Raw genomic sequence first — 24,572 nt, 5'->3', positions numbered from 1 at the left:
AAATCTAACCTTGAATACTTTTTATGACAATTGGAGTAAAATGTATATTCCCTTGAACTAGGATTAACTAACCTCCAAATGTCCACTAGGCAAAGACCCTCCATCAGTAATCGAATAGCCTCTCTGTCCCTGGGTTTGTTCTTATTGATTATCTCCGGCCAGTATTACCTGCCCCTCACGATCACACATCTTGTTAATTCTGTGAAAAAAATCTGGCTCTTCTTTATTAGGTGCATAGAAATCACACAAAGCCACTCGGACCCCACTGATTAAAGCTTCTTTATCATTATATTTTTCAGCAACACGAAGCTTAATTTTGTATTAATAAGGATCAAAACACCATTTTGTTTACTTGAATATGAAAAACGGAAATATATTCTGATGTTATTTTATTCAGAACATACCTTTTGAATTTTCAGAGTATTATTATATAAGTATATTTATGAACCCTTGAGAGAGATATGTTTACCTGGTTACTCGGGTGGGGGGTGTCTCACAGGAAGTCTGTGTCGAGTCTGCGTGGGTTCTCGCCCACAGGTGTGAGAGTGACTGGTTGTCTCGCTGTGTTAGCTTTAATATATAATAACATTAGACCATATCAAATGTAACGATTGTGTTAATTAATATGGCGAAATAACGAGACTGTGGAATTTTGTTGTTGTGGTTGAGGGCCGTTTAAAATGATTTTATTTTGAAAGGGTTTACCGGAAGCTGTCGGCGCTGTTGACGCCAATTGGCTGCTTGCCTGCTGCGGCTCGTCGGAGCAGACGGACAAACATGGACGTCACATGTGAGAGAATGACCTGATCATGGACCGTAGAGCCCGCCGCGGGAACAACCAGCACCGACACACAGGTACCGGGGACCGGAGGGGCCGAGGAGAACGGGCCGTGTTTCACGCGCGACTCGGAGCGACCGCCGCGCTAGCTGCGGGTGGGACTAGCTTAACGGAACCGCGTTTAATGTCAACATCTACAGCTGCCCGGTGTGCGAACCGGGAGGAACGGAACCGTGCTCCAGCGGGCCTCGGTGGGCTCGCCGTGATCCCGCTGTTCGCGAAAGCGGGTCGCGTTGCGGTAAACGCGCAGAACGGGACTCAAAAACGAGCGCACCCAGGCGGCCATTCTCCGTCCGATAATGGAACCCGCGTCCAGCTGGGGCCGCTCGGCGCTCCGGCGGCGGCCAGCGTCGGTCCGCGGGCTCAGAGAAGGCCTAACCCGGAGCTATGTGGTGGTTTTCACCGTTCTTCAGTCTCGAACCTGTTTATTGAAGCGTGGAAGTGACGCGTGCAGAGCCCTGTCCGATAATGGAACCCCGCTGGGATGTTGTGGAGGAGGTTTTGGATGTCCCGCAGCTGATGTCCCCCCAGCACCAGCACCTGTCTGCACACCTGTCTGTCTCCTTGTTGCACCTACGAGTCATGTTCAGCGGGGGACAAATTAAAGGAAAAGCCTGCATGAAGGAAGCTGCTGCTGCTTTCTCTTCTGCATCACTCCTCCAGCACTGAGCTCCACCATCATCCTCAAACTCTTGAAGGTAGACAGGGCCCTCTAACCTGCAACCACAAAGCCTGAGCTCAGGTGAAATCCACGGAGGCTCCTTCCTCCTCAGTCAGAGCCAAGCTCACCTTCCCGTTCTTTTTCCTTTAATTTGTCCCTGTCTGTGTTGTAGGTTTGCTTTCATGGAGAACGAAATCATCAGATTATTAAAACGGACAAATCAGAAATCAGCACGGTGAGCTCGATCATCTGATCATCTGGTTGCCGGTTCGAGCCCCGGCTCGGACAGTCTCGGTCGTTGCGTCCTTGGGCAACACGCTTCACCTGCCGCCTACTGGTGGTGGTCAGAGGGGCCGATGGCGCGATGTGGCAGCCTCGCCTCTGTCAGTGTGCCCCAGGGCAGCTGTGGCTGCAGCTGTAGCTGCCTCCACCAGTGTATGAATGTGAGAGTGAGTGAACAGTGGGATTGTACAGCGCTATATAAATGCAATCCATTATTATTTATTATTATTATTAAAACTGATCAATACCGATCGATCAGTTTGCTGCTGATACAAACAGCAATCAATAGATTCATATTTTCATTGTACGGCAGGTCAGCGATTAACAAAGGAGGAAAAGTGAACACGAGCAGCAACAATCGAGGAAATAAAAAATAAATGTATTTAAAATTCAATAAAATATAAAAAAGAACTCAAAATAACTCGAACTGAAAATGAAATGTTAATAATTCTGATGTGAAACCAGCTTCATGCAAGTCACATGACTTCCTTCCTGAGGCCTGGCTTGGATGTGATTGGTCCGTGTGACTAGAACAGGTAAACGCAGCAAAGCTGTGGCGGCGAGGAAACCTGAGACGCCCGCAGGACGTGTCGCTTCTTGCAAAGAATTTGTAGCTGCAGAGCGAAGCCGCGGTCATGTGACGGATCACAAAGAACAGGAGCGTGTCAGACGCTGATAACATACCTGCTGCACACCTGAAGGCTGAAAACCGCCCAGACTGTGTGATGTCATCAGAGGGCGTGGCCTCGTAGCAGTTATTTAAATAATAATAATGGATACTTTATTGATCCCCATGGGGAAATTACTTGTTTTTCTCTGCATTTGACCCATTCACTCAGTGAAGCAGTGGGCAGCCCACTAAGCAGGCGCCCGGGGAGCAGTGTGTAGGGACGGTACCTCAGGGTAGCCGTTAAGTGGATTCGAACCGCCGACCTTCCGATCATGGGGCGACCACTTTACCTACTGAGCTATCCCTGCTCCTGATTGGACGTCTGTGGTTTTTTTGCTGACACGCTCCTGTCTCGTGTTAGAAATGAGACCTGCTGCTCAGGGGGCGTGGTCACATTCATCACATTCATCTTCATAATCTGACCTTCGGTGTACCACCTGGATGACCTTTGACCTGACTAACTGTAAATAGTGATGGACTGAATTTGTGGGTCGACTCTGAGACCCGGTCAGGAGCTGGTTTAGTTTTAGTGGTTTGTGCATGAGGACTGGTTAGTGCTGGTTTTAGCACTGGGTGGTTTTAGGGGTGCAGAATGTGGTGGGATGGGAGCGTTACGAGCCGACTGGAGCATAAACTGGAACGCCGCGTCTGCAGACTTGGGGCTCAGCATTCTTCCTGTGATGCGTTCACTGCCTCCGCGCTGAACTGGGACGCGTGAGCGACTCTGTTTCCAGGACATTACGCAACGACTCAGCCTCCATTTGGACGGTTTCATGTCCCGAACGTTGCTGCGGGGCGTGAGCTGACAGTTATGTAACGGGACTGGTCGGGCTGACCTCTGACCTCTGTCCTCCTGTGATGGAAGTGTTTTTGAACGGTCGCCACACGTCCTCGTTTGTAAAAAGGCCTCGGAGGTTTCCTGAAGCTGAAGTCTGCAGGGACTATTTTCAGCAGTGGATTGATCCACAGTCAGTGCAAGATGACTTCCTGTGACTGAAGTGGACTCAGAAGGGGGAAGCTGAACTTTGACCTCTGACCCGTTAGCTGTGCGTGTTGTCATGGATTCAGCGGTCTGAGCGTGCTCTGCCATGTTGGCCGACGTCCAGAGTTTTTTCCTTTTTCCTTTAGAATAACACGAGTGAACTTGAGATCGATTTAGTGTGGCCTTTTAGAGCAGAGTCTGAGAAATGACCTCTGACCTCGGTGGGGAGGTGGGTGTCAGCCATGTTGGAACAACAACATGCAGAAGACACAGCGTGCGTGTTGTTGAGGAAAACGCCTGATTGGTCTGATTCTTGTGTTGCTCTACAAGGCGCAGTTCCTGCCCAACGCGCACGCTGCACGCTCCCGTGGATTAGCTTGCTGCCCCATATGTGGAGTAGACGGGATCGAACCAGCGACCTACAGCATCACCAAACAGAGGTCAAAGGTCATTTTTAGTCTGTTGAACCATGCAGGAGTCGCTCAGTCAGGACGATCACACCGCACACTCGGTGTTTGCCTGCAGCTGTCGTGTTTTGAATCTGTGGTTTTATTTTGAAAGGGTAGCATATTTGTTTTGGGCTGGTATAACTTCCTGTTTTAGGGCAGACAGGAAGTCTGACTGCTGGCTCGGAGGAAGCGCAGGTTTGCTGCTTGGTGACGGTCAGCTGTTAGTTTCGTGCTCTTCAGTTTTTATTCTAGCGGCTCACCTGTGCACAGGTGCGTCAGCTGCTCTGTTTGTCCTTCAGTTTATTGCTGAGCCTCCAAACCTTCAACACTAAAACACACACACAGACACACACAGACACACACACAGATCCTGTTTCAGGATGTCCTCTGTAATCCATTCCTGTCTCCTGCTGCTCTCTCGTGTCCTCCATGTTTATCCTCCGGTTCAGGTGCTCACCTGGACTCACCTGACAAATATGACACTAACAATAACAACATGATCTGATGACTGTTTGTAAGCAGCAGACACTGTGATGAATAGCGTTTTATTTCCTGTGCTGTCATTGGTGTTTCCTGATGTCATCACTGTTATCCGTGATGACATCATCGTCCTATATGGGACCAGGAGCTGTGGTCTGAGGTGTGACTGAAGCAGACGCCGAAGCTTCGTCCTGCTGCCTGTTTGTGTGTCTCGGTTGTTCTTCTTCGTCACGGTTGCTGCATCATCATCATGTGACTTAATTTTGGAAGCTGGCAGTGTGTCCTCGGAGCTCCGGCGCTCTGTGGACAGACTAAATTTAGCCTCGTGTATCTGGACCTCCTTCCGTGCTGTCTGTGTGAGGAATATTCTGGATGCCGGTCAGAGTTTAAGGAGCAGCCGGAGCGTCGCTGACCGTCCCGGGCCTTTGTCACGATGCTTTAAATAGCTCGGCTTGCTGGGGGATTCTAAGCTCCGAGGGCCGAGGACGGGTTGGGATACGAGAGCAGCTTCAGTCACACGGAGTGAAGGCGACTCAGAGTAACAGACAGAGTTCTGGGAAATTTCAGCTCCCTGCTGTCATCAGATCGAAGAATTCATTTAATTATGGACTGAATAACTTTGCTGCTGTGGATTCTGAGCGACGGCGGCTGCGCTGTGGGGCTCTGAAGGAGCTGAGAGCTGCTGAGCTCAGGCGGCCGTAATGAAGAGTTTTAGTGTTTGTTTTAAAGAGACCACAGAAGAAGAAGGCCGGTGCAGTTGGAGTGACAGGCACTCAGTGACATCACGATGATGATGATGCCGGTCGGCTTCACTGAGGTTGTTCTTCAGAAAGCTGCACATCCCTGAAGCTCCAGAAGTGTGGAGCAGGATCAGAAGTGCGTCCTTCACTGTGTCCCCGTGAAACCACCTGATGACCCGATGACCTCACCTGTGCCTCAGCGAATCTCACGCACACATCAGAGGTTCTGGGTGGTTCTGAGGGCGGTCCCAGTAAGCTGCTCAGGCAGCGTGCTCGTTAACCTCTGATGCACGCTCTGTGGTTTTGTGCCGCTGAGTAATCACCTGACATTTTTCGAGGGTGCAGAAAGCATCCAAGTAAAACTTGAGTGGGCGTGGTTCAGGTGCACATCAGCCCAGCTGATCACCGACGGTCAGGGTTAAAGGTCGGGGTTTTATCCGGGTTAAATGTGTTTACGGTGTGGAGGTGAACTACTGAGCATGCTCGTACGGTTCCCTCGGTCTGCTCTCTGCGGCGTTCGGTATGACTAACGTTAGGTAACGGGCGCCGCGGCCTCGGAGCGGTGGACGGGGGGAAGTTTAATGGTCTGACAGGAAATAAAAAATAAAATGCCAGACTGGGACTGGACGCTTCCTGATTGGACACAGGGTCACATGCTCGTCCTAACAGACCAATAACAATAGTGTTCTCGTCACCGACGCTCACGCAAACACACGACTCTTCCTGGGCTCACGCCCTTTTCCTGAGATCTGATTGGTCAGCAGGTGATGGTTTCTTACCTGTCGATCTCTAATCTCGAAGGTGTGCGGCATTGGTTACCATGGTGATGTACCTGGTAAGAAGTGAAGCACCTTCGTAACACCCAGAGCCTGATGGGAAAATGTGAGCGAGTGACCGCAGCCGCAGGCAGTCATGTGACAGTGACGTCACTGAGGCTGCTGATGCCAGTGAGTGACTGCAGCGTGACGCCCCGGGAGACACAGAGGCGCTGTGATTCAACAAACCCCGCCCCCAGTGGCTAGTACCAGTTACCAGTTAACACACACACACACAACCCCGTTCAGCTATCTTAGTGAGGACCTTCATTGACATAATGGTTTCCTAGCTGCGAACCCTAACCATGAATGAACGCCTGACCCTGAACGTAAACCTAATGGTCACCCTGACACTAAAACCACATTTTGAGCCTCAAAAATGTCTTCAAACGTGTGAGGACCGGGCACACACACGCACGCACGCACGCACACACACACACACACACACACACAGACACACCCACTTCCTGTTTGCTGTCACCTCTACTTCGGGGGAAACAGCGCTGCTTTCACACCTTCCTGCCTCGCCGCTCGCGCTCACACTGGAAATGAAAGCTCTATTTTTCTCCCTCGCTGCACCGCTCACTTCCTGTGGCAGCCGCTCGCTCTAACGCGCTGCAGCGAGCGAGGCGTGTGACTGACAGCTCGTCAGCCTGGACGCACGGACCGATCCACGATCGCAGTAAGAGCCCGTTTGTGTTTGTTCGTGTGTTAGGCTTCGTCGCGCTCGTGGTCAGTAAAACCTCGCCGTCGTCTTAGCTCGGCACCTCGGCACGGTCCCGCCGGAGCTGCCAGATTGGTCGGTTTGGTGATCGATGCGTCGCTCAGCAGGAAGTGAAGCGTGCAGTCTGTGGAAGCTAGAGACCCGAGCAGAGCTCAGACACTCCTCTCACACACTCACGCTCACACACATGCAGTGAGGGTAACCTCTGGGTTCGAACAGAACAGCACACCTGAGCCTCACCTGGGCGGAGTCAGGCATCGACAGCTCAGGCGTTTGGCCCAAACAACACACCTGACATGTGGCTCACATCACCTGAGTCAGGTGTGACAGGTGATCAGCTGATGTTTGGTTTGCACAGGTGCAGATGTCTGTGCGGCGCAGGACGATGCTGGGATAGGAGCAGATGGAGGCAGGTGATTGGCTGTACCTGTAGGTCAGGTGACCTCCTGCTCATGGTTCCACGTTTGTAGTACATAGTTTCATGTACTTTGGTGACCTCGTTACACACCTGTGTTACTTTCCCTCACGCCGTATCATCGCAGCGCTGACCTCTAACCAGCGTCAGGGAGCGTGAGAAAACCAGGCGCTTCTTCAGGTGTGCGAGACAAACCGCCGCTCGCAGCGGAGGAGAGGTTCCGGTTTCAGCTGCGATCGGGATTATTATTAACCGTTTCACTTCCTCTTAGGTGCTTCACTTCCTGCTGCGCTCGAACAGTTTGTTGAAACTGTTTAAAGGGTCAGAGGTCAGACTGCTGCAGAGGGAGGCCCGACACCGACAGCCCCACCGTGTTTGTGCCGTTTGGTGCGTTTTAATGACAACGGGCTAGGCGAGCCCAGAGAGGCGGAGCTCTGGTTTGATGAGAGGAGTTTGCTCCACCCTTTTGTCCAAACTGCTGGAGACGAAAAGCTCAAATGTAAAAAGCAGGACCTCAGGAGTGACTTAAACCAGCGGGTGATGTCTGTGTTCCGGAGGTCAGAGGTCAGAGTGTGTGGTTGCCCCTCACGCTTGGCAAGGGCGGGGTTTTAAAGGTTTGAGTGTTTGATGCTGGTCTGTGAGGAAATCTAACCCGTCTCTGGGATTTCCAGTGTGTGTGTCTGTGTGTGTCTGTGTGTGTGTCTGTGTGCGTGTGTGTGTGTGTCTGTGTGTGTGTGTGTGTGTGTGTGTGTGTGTGTGTGCGTGTGTGTGTGTGTGTGTGCGTGTGTCTGTGTGTGTGTGCGTGTGTGTGTGTGTGTGTGTGTGCGTGTGTGTGTCTGTGTGTGTGTCTGTGTGCGTGTGTGTGTGTGCGTGTGTGCGTGTGTGTGTGCGTGTGTGTGTGCGTGTGTGTGTGTCTGTGTGTGTGTGTCTGTGTGTGTGTCTGTGTGTGTGTGTGTGTGTCTGTGTGTGTGTGTGTGTGTGTGTGTGTGTGTGTGTGCGTTTCCACTGTTGCATATTAAAAAGGGAACTGACTGATGAAAGCAGCTGTTTCAGCTGAAATGTCTGTGATAACTCAGCAAACACAGGCTGGTGCGTTTGATTTCAAGACCAGGGCGCGCCTTCTGATGTCACATTTTATTTAACCAGGTCGGACCCCTCAGGTGTGTGCAGACAGCAGGCGACACGAGCAGATTCTACCTGTGAATCAGCTGCTGCTCGAGCTCCGCACCCGAGCCCGTGTTCACCTGGTGCAGACTGGGTTTATGAACTGGTGCAGACTGGCTCAGTGTTGGTTTGGACTTTCAGCCCATGCACGTTCCTGTGTCACGGAGCTGAGTGGGTTTGTTTCATGTTTGATGTTAAACTCGTGTTTCAGGCTCACCGCGTGGGCCGGGCCTGGTCTTGGTCTGAAGGTGTCAGGTAACGGTGTTCGGGGGTTTTCCTTTCCTACTAAACGGTTATTTTGTCACCGGGGGAAGTTGTGTCGTATCTGCACAGGATGAAGTATTTTAGTGTTTACCACAGCAGCTGACTGTGACTCACTACAGCTCAGTTTCTCCTTTTCTTATTCTGCTTTTAGATCAGCTCAGGTCCAGCTGAGGCTTTTCTGACTCTTACACAGAACCTGGTGACAAACTGGGATTGTGCTCATGGAGGCTGGTTTGGTTTTACTCTGGGTTGGGATGGGCTCATTTGGGGTCTGATTCATCTTGGACCTTGGTTTTGGACCAGTTTCAGGCCGGTTTAAACTGGTCTGGCGAGCTCCTGTAGGCGGGTCCGTCTCTGATGCTGGGATGGAAACTCCTCGGTGGGCGGTGTCGTGTGTGGATGTGCAAACTGCTGAGGGGGTGGAGGTGTGCTCGGTGACGACGGACAGCAGGTTTGTGTTAAAGAGATAACGCCGTGTTTTATCACCTCGCTGCGTGACGTCATTGATGAACAGGAAGCAGGTCGCCTGTCCGCTTCCTGTTTGCCAGCTGACCTCTGACCCTCCGATTGCTGAACTTCCTCTTCAACTGGTCCCTCTCACTTTCACCTTGCGATGACAGCGACGAGCGCGGCGCCGCCCTGCGCGACTGAATATCTCCTCCTCACAGAACAGGAAGGAAAGCAGCTGTTTGGACGTCTGCTGACATAAGCTGTAAAAGTTTAAATCGCGTCTGAGCTGAGGAAGCGGCCGTGTCATCAATAAACCATGAAGAAGAGTCGCTCTGATATTCTCAGGTGAAACGGAGACGCTGAGCGTTTATGCTGAGGTGGAGCGCGACTGAAAAACGCTCGTTTTAAACTTAAAGCTGTGATCGGAGTTTGTCCGAACGCCGTCGCTCACGCTGGAGTTTCCCGGGTTTCCCGAACGCAGCGCTCAGCTGGTCTGTAATTCATGTTTGATGTTAATATCAAATGATTGTTTACCTTCGCACGGCGGTCATGTGATCATGTGCCTTTTAAATCGATACTAACCAAACTCGGCACACGGCTGTGCCCGCTGATGGAGATGTCTTCAGGTTGCCTAGCAACCAGCTAATCACAGCAGTGTAACGTGAACATTAGGGACATCAGCAGAATCAGTAAAAAGTTTTTATTTCACGTTTTCCTGTCATTTGTTTGTTTTTTCTTTTTAGCAGATTAATTTTCTGATTATTGTTTATTTGGATTTGATGGTCTGTTCACTTCCTGTCCGTTCACTTCCTGTCCGTTCACTTCCTGTCTGATCTGAATGAGCAGTGATGTGTCGAGATGACGTGAAAACATCAGTGAGAGGCTCCACAGCCAATCAGAGGAGAGTTTACAGTTAGAGAAGACTGATTTGAAACACACACACACACACACACACACACACACACACTCTTCAGTTTAATCGCACGTCGTAGCAGAATCAGCGTCGGTGTTTACCGTCACGCTCCGTCAGGGCGGATCCACACAGCAGCCTCTCTGCTGCTCTCTGATTGGTTGATTCGGGGCTGCGAGTCATCGTCCCGACCTCCAGTGTGTGTCAGATTCAAGGTCCAGTAATAATCTAACTATTTGAAAAAGTAATCTATTACCCTGGAGCATATCAGAGTTGGTGTAAATACCGGCGTTGGGCCACGCCTGCTGGTGATGTCACGTTTGCAGTAATGTATTTGGTGTGACTGACTGTATTTTCTGCTGCTGTTCATCTGCAAGCTGCTTTGCAGCCCGCCTGCTGTGGTGACCTGTGCTCTCTGTCCTGCAGTGGAGGATCGACAGGAGGCATGACCGAGGAGAAATGTCCCCAGCTGGTGGACTACTTTGTAGTGGCTGGCCTGGACCCCGCGGGGCCGTGGAGGCCCCTGGACGAGGATGGGAAGGCCGCCGCCTCCTCGACGACGTCCTCGCCTTCTTCCTCGACGGGCCGGGCGGCAGAGCCCGTGACGGACCTGGTGGTGATCGCCCGGGGGCTCGGGGAGGACGTTCCCGAGGGCTTCACCTGCATCGAGAAGACGCTGGGCGGACACTCGGCCGAGCTGAGCGCCGGCCTCATCAACAACCCGCACCTGTACCTGTGTTACCGCCGAGGGCGGGACAAGCCGCCCATCCTGGACCTGGGGTGAGACGCACACACGTTTGTGGTTATGAGCTGTGATGTGTTTAAATCCTCAGACTGGTGCCGGCACGATTTCCACCTGAGAGCCGACTGATTTTGTCGATTCAGAGTTGAAGCTGAATGAAAAAACGTTTTCTTCGTGAGAATTTAACGTTAAAAACATTCGACGTGTTTTATTTTGCGTCAGCTGTATATCAATAAGAAATCCTCGTTATTCTTTTTCATCCAGCGCTCGTTTCGTGGTGTCTGTCAGTAACAGCTGGAGCGTGCGAGGCTCTGATGCAGCTGCAGGGTCTCTGGCTCGTGCGGTGCTTATTAAAGCCGAGGTTATGTCATCCACAGGATTATGTAACACAGTGGGCAGGCCGTCGTGCTCGCCTCGTTAGTTTACACTCAGTGTTGGGAAATAACGAGCTTAGTCCTTTCAGATTAGGTGGAGCTGCAGGTTTGGACAGACCTCCAACCTCGGAGGGAACCCAGCCTTGTCCGCCTCCTGTTAGCAGGATAGGTGACAGTGGGGAGGAAGAACTGTGTTTAAACAGGAAGGACAGTCGTCTGAGGGCCTGGTTGGGGTGAGGGAGGGAGAGGGTGAGAAAAGGTGTGAGCAGCGTTCCTCCCTGCGGCGGTTCAGGCTGTGGTTAGCGATCATCGCACTGATGGTGCGACCGATGGAGGCGCTCTGATGCACTGCCCTGTCTGCAGGGTTCTGTACGAGGGGAAGGAGCAGCTGAAGCAGGGCTGGTACGTTATTGAAACCACGCCGTACAGCCGCTCGGCGAGCCTGAGCGCGGGCGGCGCCCCCACGGCTCATCGGGTCTTCCTGACGTACCGCCGGGCTCCGGACTCGCAGGGCCTCCACACGCTGGGCGTCACCGACATCGCCCTGCTGCTGCCCAGCAAGGGCGAGGTGGCGCCGCACACCTTCTGCAGAGTCGACAAGAACCTGAACACGGGCATGGTGAGTGCGGGGAGGCGGGGGTGTTTCAGGGGTTTGAGCCCCCTGTGAGTGCTGCGTCACTGACCCTGTCGCTGTTTGTGTGTCTGCAGTGGGGCCCAGCACTGCACGTGTGCTACAAGAGAGCCGTGGCTACAGCCAACGCCCTGGTGTTCGAGGCCGGTGAGTACCCGCGTGACCCCGTGTGTTTTCAGCCTCCTGCAGGAGGCGAGAGTTAGAAACGCTGCAGAGACACGGGGAGGTTCCCCCAGTCTGTGCAGCACAGCTCCCAGCTGCTCACATGGGTGATGGTTTTCATCATATGGAGCTCCCAGTACGCTCCCAGTGGAAAACCAGAACTAAGGGTCGCAATAAAGCCAACAGGAAAAGTCAGGATCTGTGCTGGAGTAATCAGAGTATCGCAGGATCTGTGCTGGAGTAATCAGAGTATCGCTGCCCGCAGATCTGATCAGCCGCTACCCGGAGGAGGACCTGGACTCGTTTCCTCTGCCCGAGTCGGTGCCGGTCTTCTGCCTGCCGATGGGCGTCACCGTGGAGAGCTGGCCTCAGAACACCAAGTACCAGCTGCCCGTCTTCTCCACCTTCGTCCTCACCTCCGCCTCCGGGGACAAGGTGGGTTAGCTGGAACCACAGATGATCAGCGGGTGGAGGTGATCCGTTGTGTTGTTTACTGTGCAGTTACAACTTTGATGCTTTAAACCATTGTTACACAGAGCAGCGAGGTCGTCTTTCAGTCCGACCTCTGAACCATAAACTAGCTCCTAACTCGAGCATGAACCGCTGTTACGTCTCCATCTTTGCTTCGTCCCTGCAGGTTTACGGCGCCGCCATCCAGTTTTACGAGTCGTTCTGCAGAGAGCTGCTGTCGGAGCGGCAGAGCATCCGCCTCGGTCTGCTGAGCGTCGTCGACCGGCGGCCCATCACCAACCGCAGCCTGCAGGTGAAGAAGAGCATCTGCGTCCTCTCTCACTGGCCCTTCTTCACCGTCTTCCAGAAGTTCCTCACCTTCGTCTACAGATACTCCATCTCCGGGCCCCACGTGCTGCCGATCGAGAAGTCCGTGAACCGTCTTCTCTCTCGGTCAGAGGCCTTCACACCGGCCTCTGACCGATAAACGCCTGCCAGCTGATTAAAAACACGTTATCACGTATGATCTGTGCACAGAAGCGATGTGTGCTGATGTCCGTTTCCTGTTTTTTTTTGTTCCCCTCCTGCAGACACATCTCCAGCTTCATGCACAACGTCCCGTTTCCTTCCCCGCAGCGTCCTCGAATCCTCGTTCAGGTAAGACCCAACGAACCGACCGTGCAAATGTTTCGCCTTCTGAAAGTTCACAGCGCTGTCATGTTGTTCCGCACTGATACAACAAACCTGACGCAGGTTTGTGTGAGCTGGAGCAGGAAGTGTTTGTCCTCCAGGTCATTGCATTTGCATTAGATTTCTTCCTGCAGAGCGCCTCGACGCTGCACGGTGGACAAATGTGTTGTTTGTGTGACTGCTTCCTGTGGCAGCTCTTCCTCCCCACAGTTGCCAAGTTTTCCCTCTGATGGACGGTGTCAATAAAACTGAGATCAAACGTGACTGACGTTGTGTAATTATCCTCACTTTGTAGATCGGATCGTGTTTTTCTGATGAAACACGTAGATGGACGAAAACGCTGTGACTTTATTCTTTGCTCCCTCCTGACAGGACGTAGGAGGCGATCTGTTTGCAGAACAAACCGGGTAACGGCGCCCACTCAGAGCCTCTCCATGAATCACTCTCATCCTGAAATCATGATTTTTAACAAGAAACAAACCTGGGTGATGATCAGTGAGGGCTTCACGTGTGATTTTACTTGATTTGGATTAATCACGTCACAGTCGCTCGTTTATTCCTGGACTTTACCAGTGCGGCTTTGCATGAGTCACAGTTCAGAATAATCCTTCTTTGTCTGGTACTCGGTTCAAAGATCCTTTTAGTTCTTGAGAAGATGGTGTGTGTGTGTGTGTGTGTACTGATGCCAGCTGTGTGTGTTCGCAGCTCTCGCCGTACGACAACCTGCTGCTCTGCCAGCCTGTCTCCTCGCCGCTCCCGCTCAGGTGAGTGCCAGCTTTATCCAGACGAACCACAGTACCTTTACCGTCACGCCTGTGTTTGACCTTTGACCCCTGTGTGTTTACGATAGTGGCGCGAGCTTCCTGAAGCTGCTGCAGAACCTCGGCCCAGAAAACGCCTGCACGCTGCTGCTCGCCGTCCTCACTGAACACAAGCTGCTGCTGCACTCGCTCCGACCTGACGTCCTCACCTCCGTCAGCGAGGCCCTCGTCTCCGTAAGACGCGCACACGCCCTCATTCCAAATGACAAAAGTCCCAATGCTTCATCTTTATTCTCGTGGGCCAATTAAAATGAGGGCCCCCGCTGGCCCCTGAGCCACGGATTGAAAACACTGAATCCAAAGCAAATCTAGAGTTTGTTCCGGGCGGGAGGATAAATCTTTCCTTGTGATCCCGTCAGCAGGTTCATGGTTTGCAGACAGGCCTGAATCTGTCCTGGAAGTTTGTAACTCCGGTTTCTGTGTCCAGATGACGTTCCCGCTCCGCTGGCTCTGTCCCTACATCCCTCTGTGCCCGCTGCAGATGGCAGACGTGTTGCTGGCACCGATGCCCTTCATCGTGGGCGTCCACTCCAGCTACTTCGACCTGCACGACCCCCCCACCGATGTGGTGTGTGTTGACCTGGACGCCAACACCATCTTCCAGTGAGTCTGACGCCACCTGTGCACCGAGCCCAGGATAGATGGTTAAAAAGCTCCCTTTATTCGTATCTTCAGCAGTCTTCTTCCTGCATCTGCTCTGATAATCTTTGATTATCCACAGGAACCAAACAGTTTGTGTATCCGGCTGTAAACATGTTTATTTCTGCTGAATAGTTTTAACACGGGAGTCTATGGGGCTGCCTCTCTGCTGCCTCTGCTGGACGTCAGAGGAACTGCAGCATTTGATGTTTCAGCATTATCTTCATTGGAGAAAACTTTCCTCCTCCTCTTCCTCGTTTCAGGTCAGATGACAAGAAGCCACTGTCATGGCGTTCGTTACCCAGGAAACACGGCAAGATGCTGTTCAACGTCCTCACCAACCTCCACAAGACGCTGGAGAAGAGTGAGCGACTGCAACGGCTGAACACATGAACCAGTGTGTAAACAGGGTTGCGTCATTTAGTGACTCTCACTTCTTGTGGCTGCAGTTTGCACTCCCGGCCAGGAGGAGGCGACGCTGGAGTTCCTGCTGACCGACTACGACCAAATCTACAGGCGTCAGAAGCAGCTGGAGCTGGAGATCCAGGAGGCCTTCCTGCGCTTCATGAGCTGCCTGCTGCGAGGCTACAGAGCCTTCCTGCTGCCCATCACGCAGGCGCCGTCCGACACCACCACCGACTGCAGCTCCCTGTTCAACCTGCAGGGTGCGCCCTTCGTAACGTTGGCGGCTTTTGTGTGCAGAGCTGTGAATCGGGGCGTGTGATGCACACGCTGTGAGTGAAGCTGCGCCTCTTCCTCTTTGTGCCGCAGGTTTCCTGAAGTCTCGCGATCGAACGCAGCAGAAGTTTTACACCCAGCTGACCAAGACGCAGATGTTCACCCAGTTCATCGAGGAGTGCTCGTTCGTCAGCGACCGCCACGCCTGCCTCGAGTTCTTCGACGAGTGCGTGCAGAAGGTCAGAGCGGCGATGCTTTCTCGCGTTGCTCGGCTAGCGCCCAGCTAAGGTTTTGATTGGTGTTCTCTTGCTAAGCAGGTGGACGTGGAGAAGCCGGAGGAGGTGAGGCTGATCGATCTGGACGAGACGCACAGCGGCGAGCACACCGTCTTCATCATGCCTCCCGAGGAACCGCAGGAACTTGATGGGTCTGAGTGCCCCGCCCTCTACAGGTACAGCTCCGCCCTCAGGGGCCATGGAAATGGGTGGGGTGGCTTGTTTGCTGTGGAGGTGGGAGGATGGTCAGGATGTTAACCCAGGTGACCCGTTTCCTTCTGTATGTTAGCCAATGAGCTTCCATCCTTCTGCCATCACGTAGCGTCTCGATGTGAACAGACCGTTTCAACACTTTTCATTAAACACGTTTTTATTTGCTGCGTGCAAACAGACTGAATGGCGTCCTCTCGGGGAGGAGGAGCCACGTCAGCCGTACCACCTGCTCACACTTGTTTCCCTCTCACCTGTCCAGTTACGAGACCTTCCCCACCCTCAAACTAGAGCTCTTCGACCAGCCCCAGGACCAACTCCGCGTCCCAGCCAAGGGCAGCGCTCCCAGTAGCCCCGCCCCCCGCCGCACCAAACAGGTAAGACAAAGATACTGAGCAGAAATGATCTGGTCCCGTGTTGTGTTCATTCGTGTGTACAGAGCACGCTCCGACGGGAGCAGCGATGCGTTCAGGGGAGCGCCGCGCGTGGAGGTTTCCTCCCGTCCTCTGAGCTGAAGCTAGCTGTGACCCAGTTTCCCTCAGAGTGGAGGCGAGAGGAGGAGCTTTAACAGGCGTCCATTCATCATTGTAATTTAATGAACTGGTATCAATATTTCAGCACTCATTAAACATGCAGAGGCCACAGACGGCGTGACTGAGAGCGGCACAGACGGTGTTTTCTGATCTGAGCAGGAGGAGAGCATGCTGGGAGGATTTAGTCAAGTACACATCGCAGCAGTGCTGTTAAAGCTCCTCCTGCAGGAGAGCTGCAGTTTCATCAGTGGGAGTGAATCTCATTTCTACTGCTCGCTGAAAACCGTCACAGCCTGCAGTTCCTCCCATGTCCACTTGAGGCTCCACGCCTAGCCTCAGCCCGCTCTCTGCTGTCGTCGAGCTAACTCACTGGACGCTCTGCAAACACAGACGACAGGCATCCTGATTAAACTAATAGTCATAATATCAGAGCTGTGATTGGTTCCTGTGAGCGATGCTCCTGGAAGTGCTGACACTCTGTGCGCAAAGAGCTGCATAAGAGCAGCGTGCTGCTGCGACGCCGGTCAGCTGTTAGACCGCTAACATTCAATAATGCGTCCGATCCTCAGCTGGACTCTGAGTGCTGTGAGTTTAAAGTCTGAGATTATGACTCAGGTCAAACTGTCACAGGTTTGTAGGCTGGCGTCGGTGCTGGGAGCAGAGGAAGGGATCCTGATTCTGCTGGTCGGAGACCAGTGCAGGCTTCCACTCTGTAAACCCTGCAACAGACTCGGGACCGTGTTCTGATCTGGAGCTCCACAGGGTTCTGTCTCGGGACCCCGTCCTGTTTTCTTTGCACGTGCTCTCTGCAGGTCGATCACCAACATTTACAGCTGTATTTAGTAGGGCTGCAACGATACACAAAATTCACGGTTCGATATTTTTTCAATACAAAAAAATGTTCATGCCTTTTTAATTTGTCATTTATTAAAATTATAAATATATATTTTAACTCAAAAGTACAGTTTTTAAATGTAATGTTGCTGAAACAACAAAGGGATAAAAAAATAAATATCTGATGGAGGAATCACTCATCTTTGGAAAAGAGAGTTTATTACAGAGAAATGGCTCTTTCAAAATAAAAGCTCTACTATTTTAAAGTCATGATTCAGACGCTGAACACCTGCTCTGACCTCCTCCTCCTCCTCCTCCTCCTCCCTCCAGGAGATCAAGTTGGCTCAGAAATGGGCCCAGAAGTACTCGGCAGTGCCGGACATGTGGTCCAAGTGCCTGCTGGGTCACTGCTACGGCCTCTGGTTCATCTACCTGCCCACCTTCGTCCGTGCGGAGACCGCCAAGGTCCGCGCCCTGCACACAGCCTACGACGTCCTCAAACACATGGAGAACCGCAAGGTGGTGCTGCCGGATGAGGTGAGGCTCAGACGGGGTCAAAGGTCGCTGCTGTGACATGTTTATTTGACTTGTTGACCTGAGACGTTTAGAAAAATCCACCCGAGTTTCAGCTGTGACAAACTCGCAGATCGTTGGAGCCCCGAGTGCTGACACGGAGGACTCGAATATGATGATATGAGCACCAGGTTACGCTGTGTGTGTGTGTGTGTGTGTGTGTGTGTGTGTGCGTGCGCGCGCGCGCAGGTGTGTTACCGGATCCTGATGCAGCTGTGTGGTCAGTTTGGGCAGCCAGTCCTCGCCGTCAGAGTCCTGCTGGAGATGAAGAAGGCGGGAATCACACCGAACACCATCACCTACGGATACTACAACAAGGTCACACACGCACAGACACACAGTGACGTGGCGAGGACGGTGCGCGTCACCTGTTCAGGTGTTTTCCTGATGTTACGGCGTGAACTCTGAACGTCCTCGCTGACGCCGTTCTCTCTCCTCAGGCGGTGCTGGAGAGCAAGTGGCCGTCGACCAATCAGGGCGGGCGTCTCCGCTGGGCCAAGCTGAGGAACGTCCTGCTGGCTGTGGCCCAGTTCAGACAGCCAATCAAACGGCGGCAGAAGAGCGGCTCCGTGGGTTCGCGTGGAGGTCAGACATCTTTAAGTTTATGATTTTAATTTTCAGACGGCGGGGAGCGTTGATGGCTGACCCCACCATTACGCAGGAAGTAGCCCTGACCTTTCATTTATACGTTTGGTTACAGAAACGGCGGCGGAGTTTGACCGAAGGCCCCGCCCCCACTCCTCTCTGATTCGTCAGTCCAGTTGGAGCGGTCTGAGTGAAAGCTCGAGTCACGAGTCTCTGACTGGCCCGCTGGTGAAGAGCAACAGTCTGAGCAGCATGAAGATGGCGAGCGACAGTAAGAGGCGGCCTGCTCAGCTTCGCCGCGTCCTCCTCTTCCTCTGTGACATCATCGTCTCACTAATTCTCCTTTCTGCCCCACAGAGGTCAAACCGGGTAAGAAGTCCGTCCTCCGTGAGGCGGGGGCCAATGGCTGCGCAGACGCCGTCTCCCGTAAACCCCCGCTGGGACGGCGGGACACGTCCACGCCGCCTCCAGCGCCCTCCGGTGGAGCTCTGGTTCAGCGGAGTCAGGTCTGCCTCTCCAGCTTCTACAAAGAGTGCGTGGAGTCGGCCGACTCGGAGCTGGACTTGCCCGCTGAGGCAGACAGACGGTCAGTTTCACCTTCACCTGTCTGACATCGATTCTGGCCTCTGATTGGACGTTTCTTCACCCGTGTGCGTGTTTGATCCTCAGACCTGCCGACGTGCAGGGCTCGTCCGGCAGGAACAAAGCTGTCGATGAGAACTACAACAACGTCTCCTCCCCGAGCCGAGGAGGACTGGCGGGCAAACTGCAGCAACTCCTCACGCCGACCAAACACCGAGTGTCCGTGCGACGAGCCGCCAGCGTGGGCGACCGGCGCCCGGGAGGAGGGGGAGGAGCGGGAGGAGGAGTGATTGGACGAAGAGTGTCGGACCAGAGGCCGTCGAGGAAAGGTCAAGTGGCCGAAACTCTCCTAAAAGCAAAGGAGAAGCTGGTCAACGCCACATCAGAGGTAACGGCGGCGTCTTCGCGTTTGCTCGTGTCAGATCGTTGCTCGGAGGTGTGTGATGTGAGCCTGCAGCTGTTTGCTGCTGTTGATGGAAGTCTGTGTTGGTTCGTGAGCATCGTCTGCACACATTCCAGTATTAAAGTGTTCCTTGTTTTTGCTCCTCGCAGGTGTTAACAGACTCTCTGTCACTAATCTACTTCCTGTCTTCTCAGAGCTCGCTGTCTGTAGGAAGCGACCTCGACTTGATGGATGTGCCGAGTCCTGCGTATCCTCTACGCCGGTCCTGGGACGCCAATCAGGAGGGGGTGGGAATAGAGGTAAATGGAGCGTGTTTAGGAACGCTGCAGCAACTGGACTGGTCCCGTCGGTTAACCTGAGCCCCTCCCCCCGTGTGTCCAGGTGTTGATGTCCAGCTGCTCGCTTTGTCGTAGCTGCAACTCGCTGGTTTACGACGAGGAGATCATGGCGGGCTGGACATCGGACGACTCCAACCTGAACTCCTCCTGCCCGTTCTGCGGCTCCTCCTTTGTTCCCTTCCTGAACGCCGAGATCTGTGACCTTGGACCCGTCAGCAGGTACAGCTGGTTTAGCACGTTGCTGTGGCCTAAGGTAACCAGAGGTGTTCCTGCAGGACGGACGGCTGCTGGTGGTCAAACTCCAGAAGCATAGATCGTTTATGCCGCATTGACAGGTGTTTCCTTTCCGGAGCTGACTTTTCTTTGCCTTGTCAGTGCGGACCGCTGCAACTGGAACCTGGAGGACGAGGTGGAGAGTGCCGTGAGGCCCCCCAGTGGTCACGAGGCGTCCGTGCGACCCCAGTGTAACGGGCTGAGCGAGGACTCCAGCTCCGAGACCAGCAGCTACTCCGAGACCAGCAGGACCACCACGGTAATGCTCCGCAAAGCCGTTTCTCTCACACATCATCCTCACCGGACGTCTCACTCACAGACTCCACCCCCTCCATCAGGGTTCGTCAGTGGGCGGCGTTCCCCAGGTGACCGTGGCCTACCTGAGCCCTCTGGTTCTGAGGAAGGAGCTGGAGAGTCTGCTGGAGAACGAAGGCGAGGCGGTCCTGGCCCAGCCTCAGTTCCTGGACAACCACTCCATCATCTTCTGGAACCTGGTGTGGTACTTCCAGCGCCTCGGCCTGCCCAACAACCTGCTGCAGCTGGTCCGAGCCTCACCGCTGGTCAGCCAGTTCACACAGGTAACACAGTTAGGCGAAGTTATGGCAGCCAGGTGGGCGTGTCCAAGAGGAGAGAAAAACAAAAAGGGCAAAATGAGGTCGACTGTGGTGAATGTGGGGTCGGCTCGGTGCTGTGTGCCGGCTGGGGTTCGATGTTGAATTTGAAGCCTGCACTTTGGCATCACGTCCACCAGCAGCGTGGCTTTTTTGTCTGCATCGACAGACTGTACAGGACACCTGCTAATCAGTGACATCCCAATAAAACCTGAGCTCACGCCGCGGTGACCTCACAGCAGGCATGTTATCGGTTAGATGACGCCTGGCTGACTCTCGTCGTTTGTGTTTCCCAGTCGGAGAACTCGGCAGTGAGAGTGAGACTCCTGTGGGACACCCTGACCCCCGACACAGACCAGTGGCCCCCCCTCTACGTCCTCTGGAGGATCCACAGTGAGATGAACACACGTTTATTGTTGAGTTGTTGACTTTTTAACATTTAAGCATTTAAGCCGCCATCCTTCTTTCCTTCCAACAGGTGGCGTCCTGATGAGAAGCTACAGCTGGCGGAGGCACAACCACCCGTTCACCCTGTCCTTCCTGGAGGAGGTGCTGCGGTGGGTGGGCATGAATGAGGTGCACAAGGCCGTCACGCTCTTCCTGGACACGCTGGCCAAACAGCCGGGAACCCCCAGGATCCAGAGGTGAGCCGGCAGGCGCAGAAGTTTGTGAAACGGAGACGGGCAGCAGCGAGACGACCTGAAAAACGTTCAGCTGAGGTTTTACTTTGATGCGGTGAGATGTGAATTTTGTGTTTTCTGTCTGGCAGGAGTCTGTACAGAGAGTTCCTCTTCCTCACGCTGGCAGCCATGGGCAAAGATCACGTCGGTAAGAACACGCCACAGGCTAGCAGCTAGCATTATTATTATTAGTATGTTCTGCATTCGTGTTTGTGGGCGTTTCCTGTGAAGCTGATGTCTGTGAATAAATTACAGACATGGACCAAAGGAAGAAATGTTTAGATTTTGGAGGTCAAAGGTCGAGGCTGCCCGCCCGTCCATCCACCCAATCCACTCATCCATCCACCAATACATGCATCCACCCACCCATCACTAAATTGATGGTGCGAACTCTTGGAGTCCACCATTTAATCTCCTAACATGTCATCAGGAGGTGGAGCCTGGTTTCAGATGATCGCCACACAATCAATTTAACTTTATTCATACAGCGCCAAATCACAACAACAGTCGCCTCAAGGCGCTTTATATTGTACAGTAGATCGTACAATAATATAAAAAGCAACAAGAGTACAATAACCTCAGTTTGATCTGAATGAAGAAGCAGAAAGTTAGCGGCCGTCCGGGCCTTTATGTCTTTAAGACACTCAGGGAGTAAGAGCCAAACCGTGAGGCCCTGCAGGGCTCGAAGATCGCTCAGGTCCATCCTCCTGTCGTGTCACTCTGCAGTATGACTGCTGAGCTCCTCACGGCACCATCAGCAGACGTGTTCATGCTGCGTGGAGACTGCTCCCAGCAGAACAGAGTAACTGGTCAAACAGTGTTAAATCAGGAAGCACACGACTTTGACGGCTGTTCCTTTACATGGGTGTGGTCTGTAGTTCAGTCACAGACTCGCAGATTTTAACCTTCGACATCTTTGAGGTCAGCTGTTCGATGGTAACTCCTCCTCCTCTCTCTCTTACAGCGGCGTTCGATAAGAAGTACAAGACGGCGTACTCTCGGCTCAGCGGTACTCTGGGTCGGGAGGAGCTGCGGAAGAAGCGAGCACAGCCTCCCAGCCCGAAGGCCATCGACTGCAGACGCAGCTTCCACCCGCCTCTCGAATGCTGAAACGGGTCCTGGTGACGTCCCCCGCGCTCGTTCATCCCTGCGAAGGGAAAACGGCGAGCCTTTGGATCCCCGCTGCCTTCACCTGCTCGTGTTCTTCACCTCTCTGCTGCCTCCAGGTGGAGGTCGGAGTGCCGCACTCCTTCCTGTCCTGTCCTTCTTTTGCCTCGTCGGTGTGAATCCAGACGCTCTACGGCTCCATCAACGATCCTGAAAGTAGATCCGGCAGCAGGAGACAAAAGGAACGCACTTCTCTCAGCAGCACTCTGAGCCGTGATTGGTGCAGCGTCGAAGGCGAGGGCTGGTTAGAAGCTCGGGCCGGGCTGCCTGATTTAAAGATGCACTGCATGGTCACGGGCGAGCCTCACAGTTTGTTTTTAAAGCGTGGTCGAGAAGGACTTTCAGACGTTTTTTATTAGTGTTTTTGAACGACTCGTTGTGCTGGGAGTCGTCCAGAAGATGGTCGGCCTGTCACAATGAAGCTGCAGTTTGAGTCTTTCCATGTGACCACAGAGGCCAAGGTTAGGACACAGGAAATGGCAAAAAACCCAAACCTCTCACATCCTCCAGTCACCGCTGGATTCCCTCTGCAGCTTTGTGGTGCTGGTGCACATCAGCGAAGCACGACTGAAGCAGGTGACCTGACACGAGCTTCCACGGAGGCGGAGTGAAAGTCTCGGAGAGCGAGTTAGCAAGCTAAGTACAACAGCGGTCACCTGTAAAACCCGACCGGCGACAAAGATCACCGATCATAACGAGTAGAGTAACCTCCCCCACACACGGCTGTAATCCTCTCATCCACCGCCCGCTGCCTGACCTCCACGATGAAGCTCGAACTATTTCCTGTTAGAATCCAGATGGCAGTACAGGAAGTTCCCCTCTGTTTGGACCTGGAGACTCACCTGGAGGCCCGACGCACTCATTCGGGAAGTGCTGTGTGATGTGAAATCTGTATTATAACAAAGTGTAGATATTTATGGCTCTAATAAAGCAGAGGGTGTAATAAACAGGTTGTTTCAGCGGCAGAATGCAGAGCAGAGCTTTTTGATGGAGCTCAGCGACTCAGCGTTAAGGCTGAAGAGGAAAGAGGACGATTTAATGCACGCTGTCATGTGTTGATGCTCGGAAGCTTCGCTGGTTTCAGCTCAGAGCGTCTGGTTTGGGACAAGCGAGGTCAGAGGAAATAAACGATCCAATTTACAGACAAGTTTCCCTTGAAGGCGTCGCCTTCTCCTTACGGTCCGCCCTGCGAGCACCAGCAGCTACCCTGACCGAGGAATCCGCAGGTCCAGATGATTTGAATCCTGACTCGCTCCGTCACGTCTCTGAGGGTCTTCTAGTTGTACCTGGAGCATTTAGCCTTGCATGGGGTCTTTTATTTTGAAAGGTGGCTTGTTTCTGACTTCCTGTTCTCTGCTCTGAGTAGCTTGGTGTGGTTTCTGTCAAAAATAGCACCCCTGCTTATTTTGAGCAGCAGGAGTCAGGAGTGCCGCATCACTGTGCCCACGGCATTCTGGGTAACACACCTTACCTGATCTGAGAGCTCATTGGTTGTTCAGATAAGCAGTGGGTGGAGCCTCTGCAGATCTTTTGTTAGTTTTTTTTAAATATTAAAAAACAAAAAACTTCATATTTCCTTTTGAGGCCACGTTTGCTGCACGGCTGATGTTTTTGTTGGGTCGTGTGTGATTGTCCTGAACCAGATGCTCAGTTTGTGACCTGATGCCCGTTCACGTCTGGTCTGTCAGCTGACCCACAAAGCTAACAGTTTGCTCTAGGGCGTCTCAGCAGCAGCAGGAATCAAACCGGCGACTTCTCACTGATATTTCCAGCTTCATATTTTTAGTGTCATGGAGCAGCTTTGCATGATTCACAGTTCAGAATAATCCTCCTGTGTCAGGGCTCAGCCCCTCAGTCACCCTCTGCTTTGGCTACTGTCTCTTAAGCTGCCAGCTTTCCTCTGATTGGACAGCTTGCAGAAGCATGCGGGGGACAGATGGCTGAATAAATGTGAGTTTTTGGTTTACAGGGGGGGGCACTGTAACGTGTTATGAGACTAAAGCACGCTCACGCTGATGATTGCGTCATCAGTGAAATAGTTCCTGCTGCAGCTGAGCGCCCCGGAGCCAGGCGTGAACTTCAAGCTGTGGTTAAACTCGTTTGAGTCTGTAACCAGCCAGCTTGACCGCCTGTGGTTAGAGCCGGCTCAGGCGGGCGCATTTAAACTGATATTGTGTTTGCTGTTGTAATTTATAAATGCTCGTGATTTCAGTTGTAAATGTTTTTTAAGAAAACAAATAAAAGTGAGCAGAGTTTGCAAATACATTAAATTTATGATTATTTTGGTGTGATATTTCACAGCTGGTGCGGGCTGCTGGACTTCACCGCTGTGAAACTTCCACGTTAGCATTTTAGCGAATCTCTCTTTGAACTGGAGCTCCGACGTCCGTAACCTCACAGCATCGTCACATGACGTTATTAAAAAGTCAAAAGCTCAGAGTGCAGGTGAAGCTAGCGGATGGAGCCGCCGCCTGTCA

At 52.9% G+C, this 24,572-nt stretch overlaps 1 protein-coding gene across 1 annotated transcript; it reads left to right on the top strand.

Annotated features, from left to right (window-relative positions):
* The first annotated feature begins 768 nt into the window (after window positions 1–768).
* On the top strand, window positions 769–24,337 carry dennd4b (DENN/MADD domain containing 4B). The gene is made up of 29 exons (XM_085366747.1): window positions 769–855; window positions 10,271–10,624; window positions 11,324–11,579; window positions 11,669–11,738; window positions 12,019–12,188; window positions 12,391–12,632; window positions 12,794–12,860; window positions 13,599–13,657; window positions 13,744–13,888; window positions 14,142–14,317; window positions 14,617–14,717; window positions 14,803–15,018; window positions 15,125–15,270; window positions 15,349–15,482; window positions 15,779–15,893; window positions 17,214–17,420; window positions 17,646–17,774; window positions 17,897–18,041; window positions 18,157–18,312; window positions 18,399–18,627; window positions 18,711–19,011; window positions 19,221–19,325; window positions 19,408–19,583; window positions 19,740–19,896; window positions 19,976–20,215; window positions 20,545–20,641; window positions 20,727–20,892; window positions 21,018–21,076; window positions 21,893–24,337. Exons 2-29 carry the CDS (start codon window positions 10,290–10,292, stop codon window positions 22,036–22,038), a joined length of 4,545 nt encoding a protein of 1,514 aa, XP_085222873.1. The 5' UTR covers window positions 769–855; window positions 10,271–10,289; the 3' UTR covers window positions 22,039–24,337.
* The last annotated feature ends 235 nt before the right edge of the window (window positions 24,338–24,572 follow it).

Source organism: Diplotaxodon limnothrissa, linkage group LG11 (assembly GCF_057381915.1).
Source record: "Diplotaxodon limnothrissa isolate DT_005_m linkage group LG11, D_limnothrissa_male_GT1.1, whole genome shotgun sequence".
In the NCBI taxonomy this organism is placed as follows: Eukaryota; Metazoa; Chordata; class Actinopteri; order Cichliformes; family Cichlidae; genus Diplotaxodon; species Diplotaxodon limnothrissa.
Note: the sequence above shows the minus strand (reverse complement) of the source record. Positions and strands in the feature narration are given on the sequence as shown.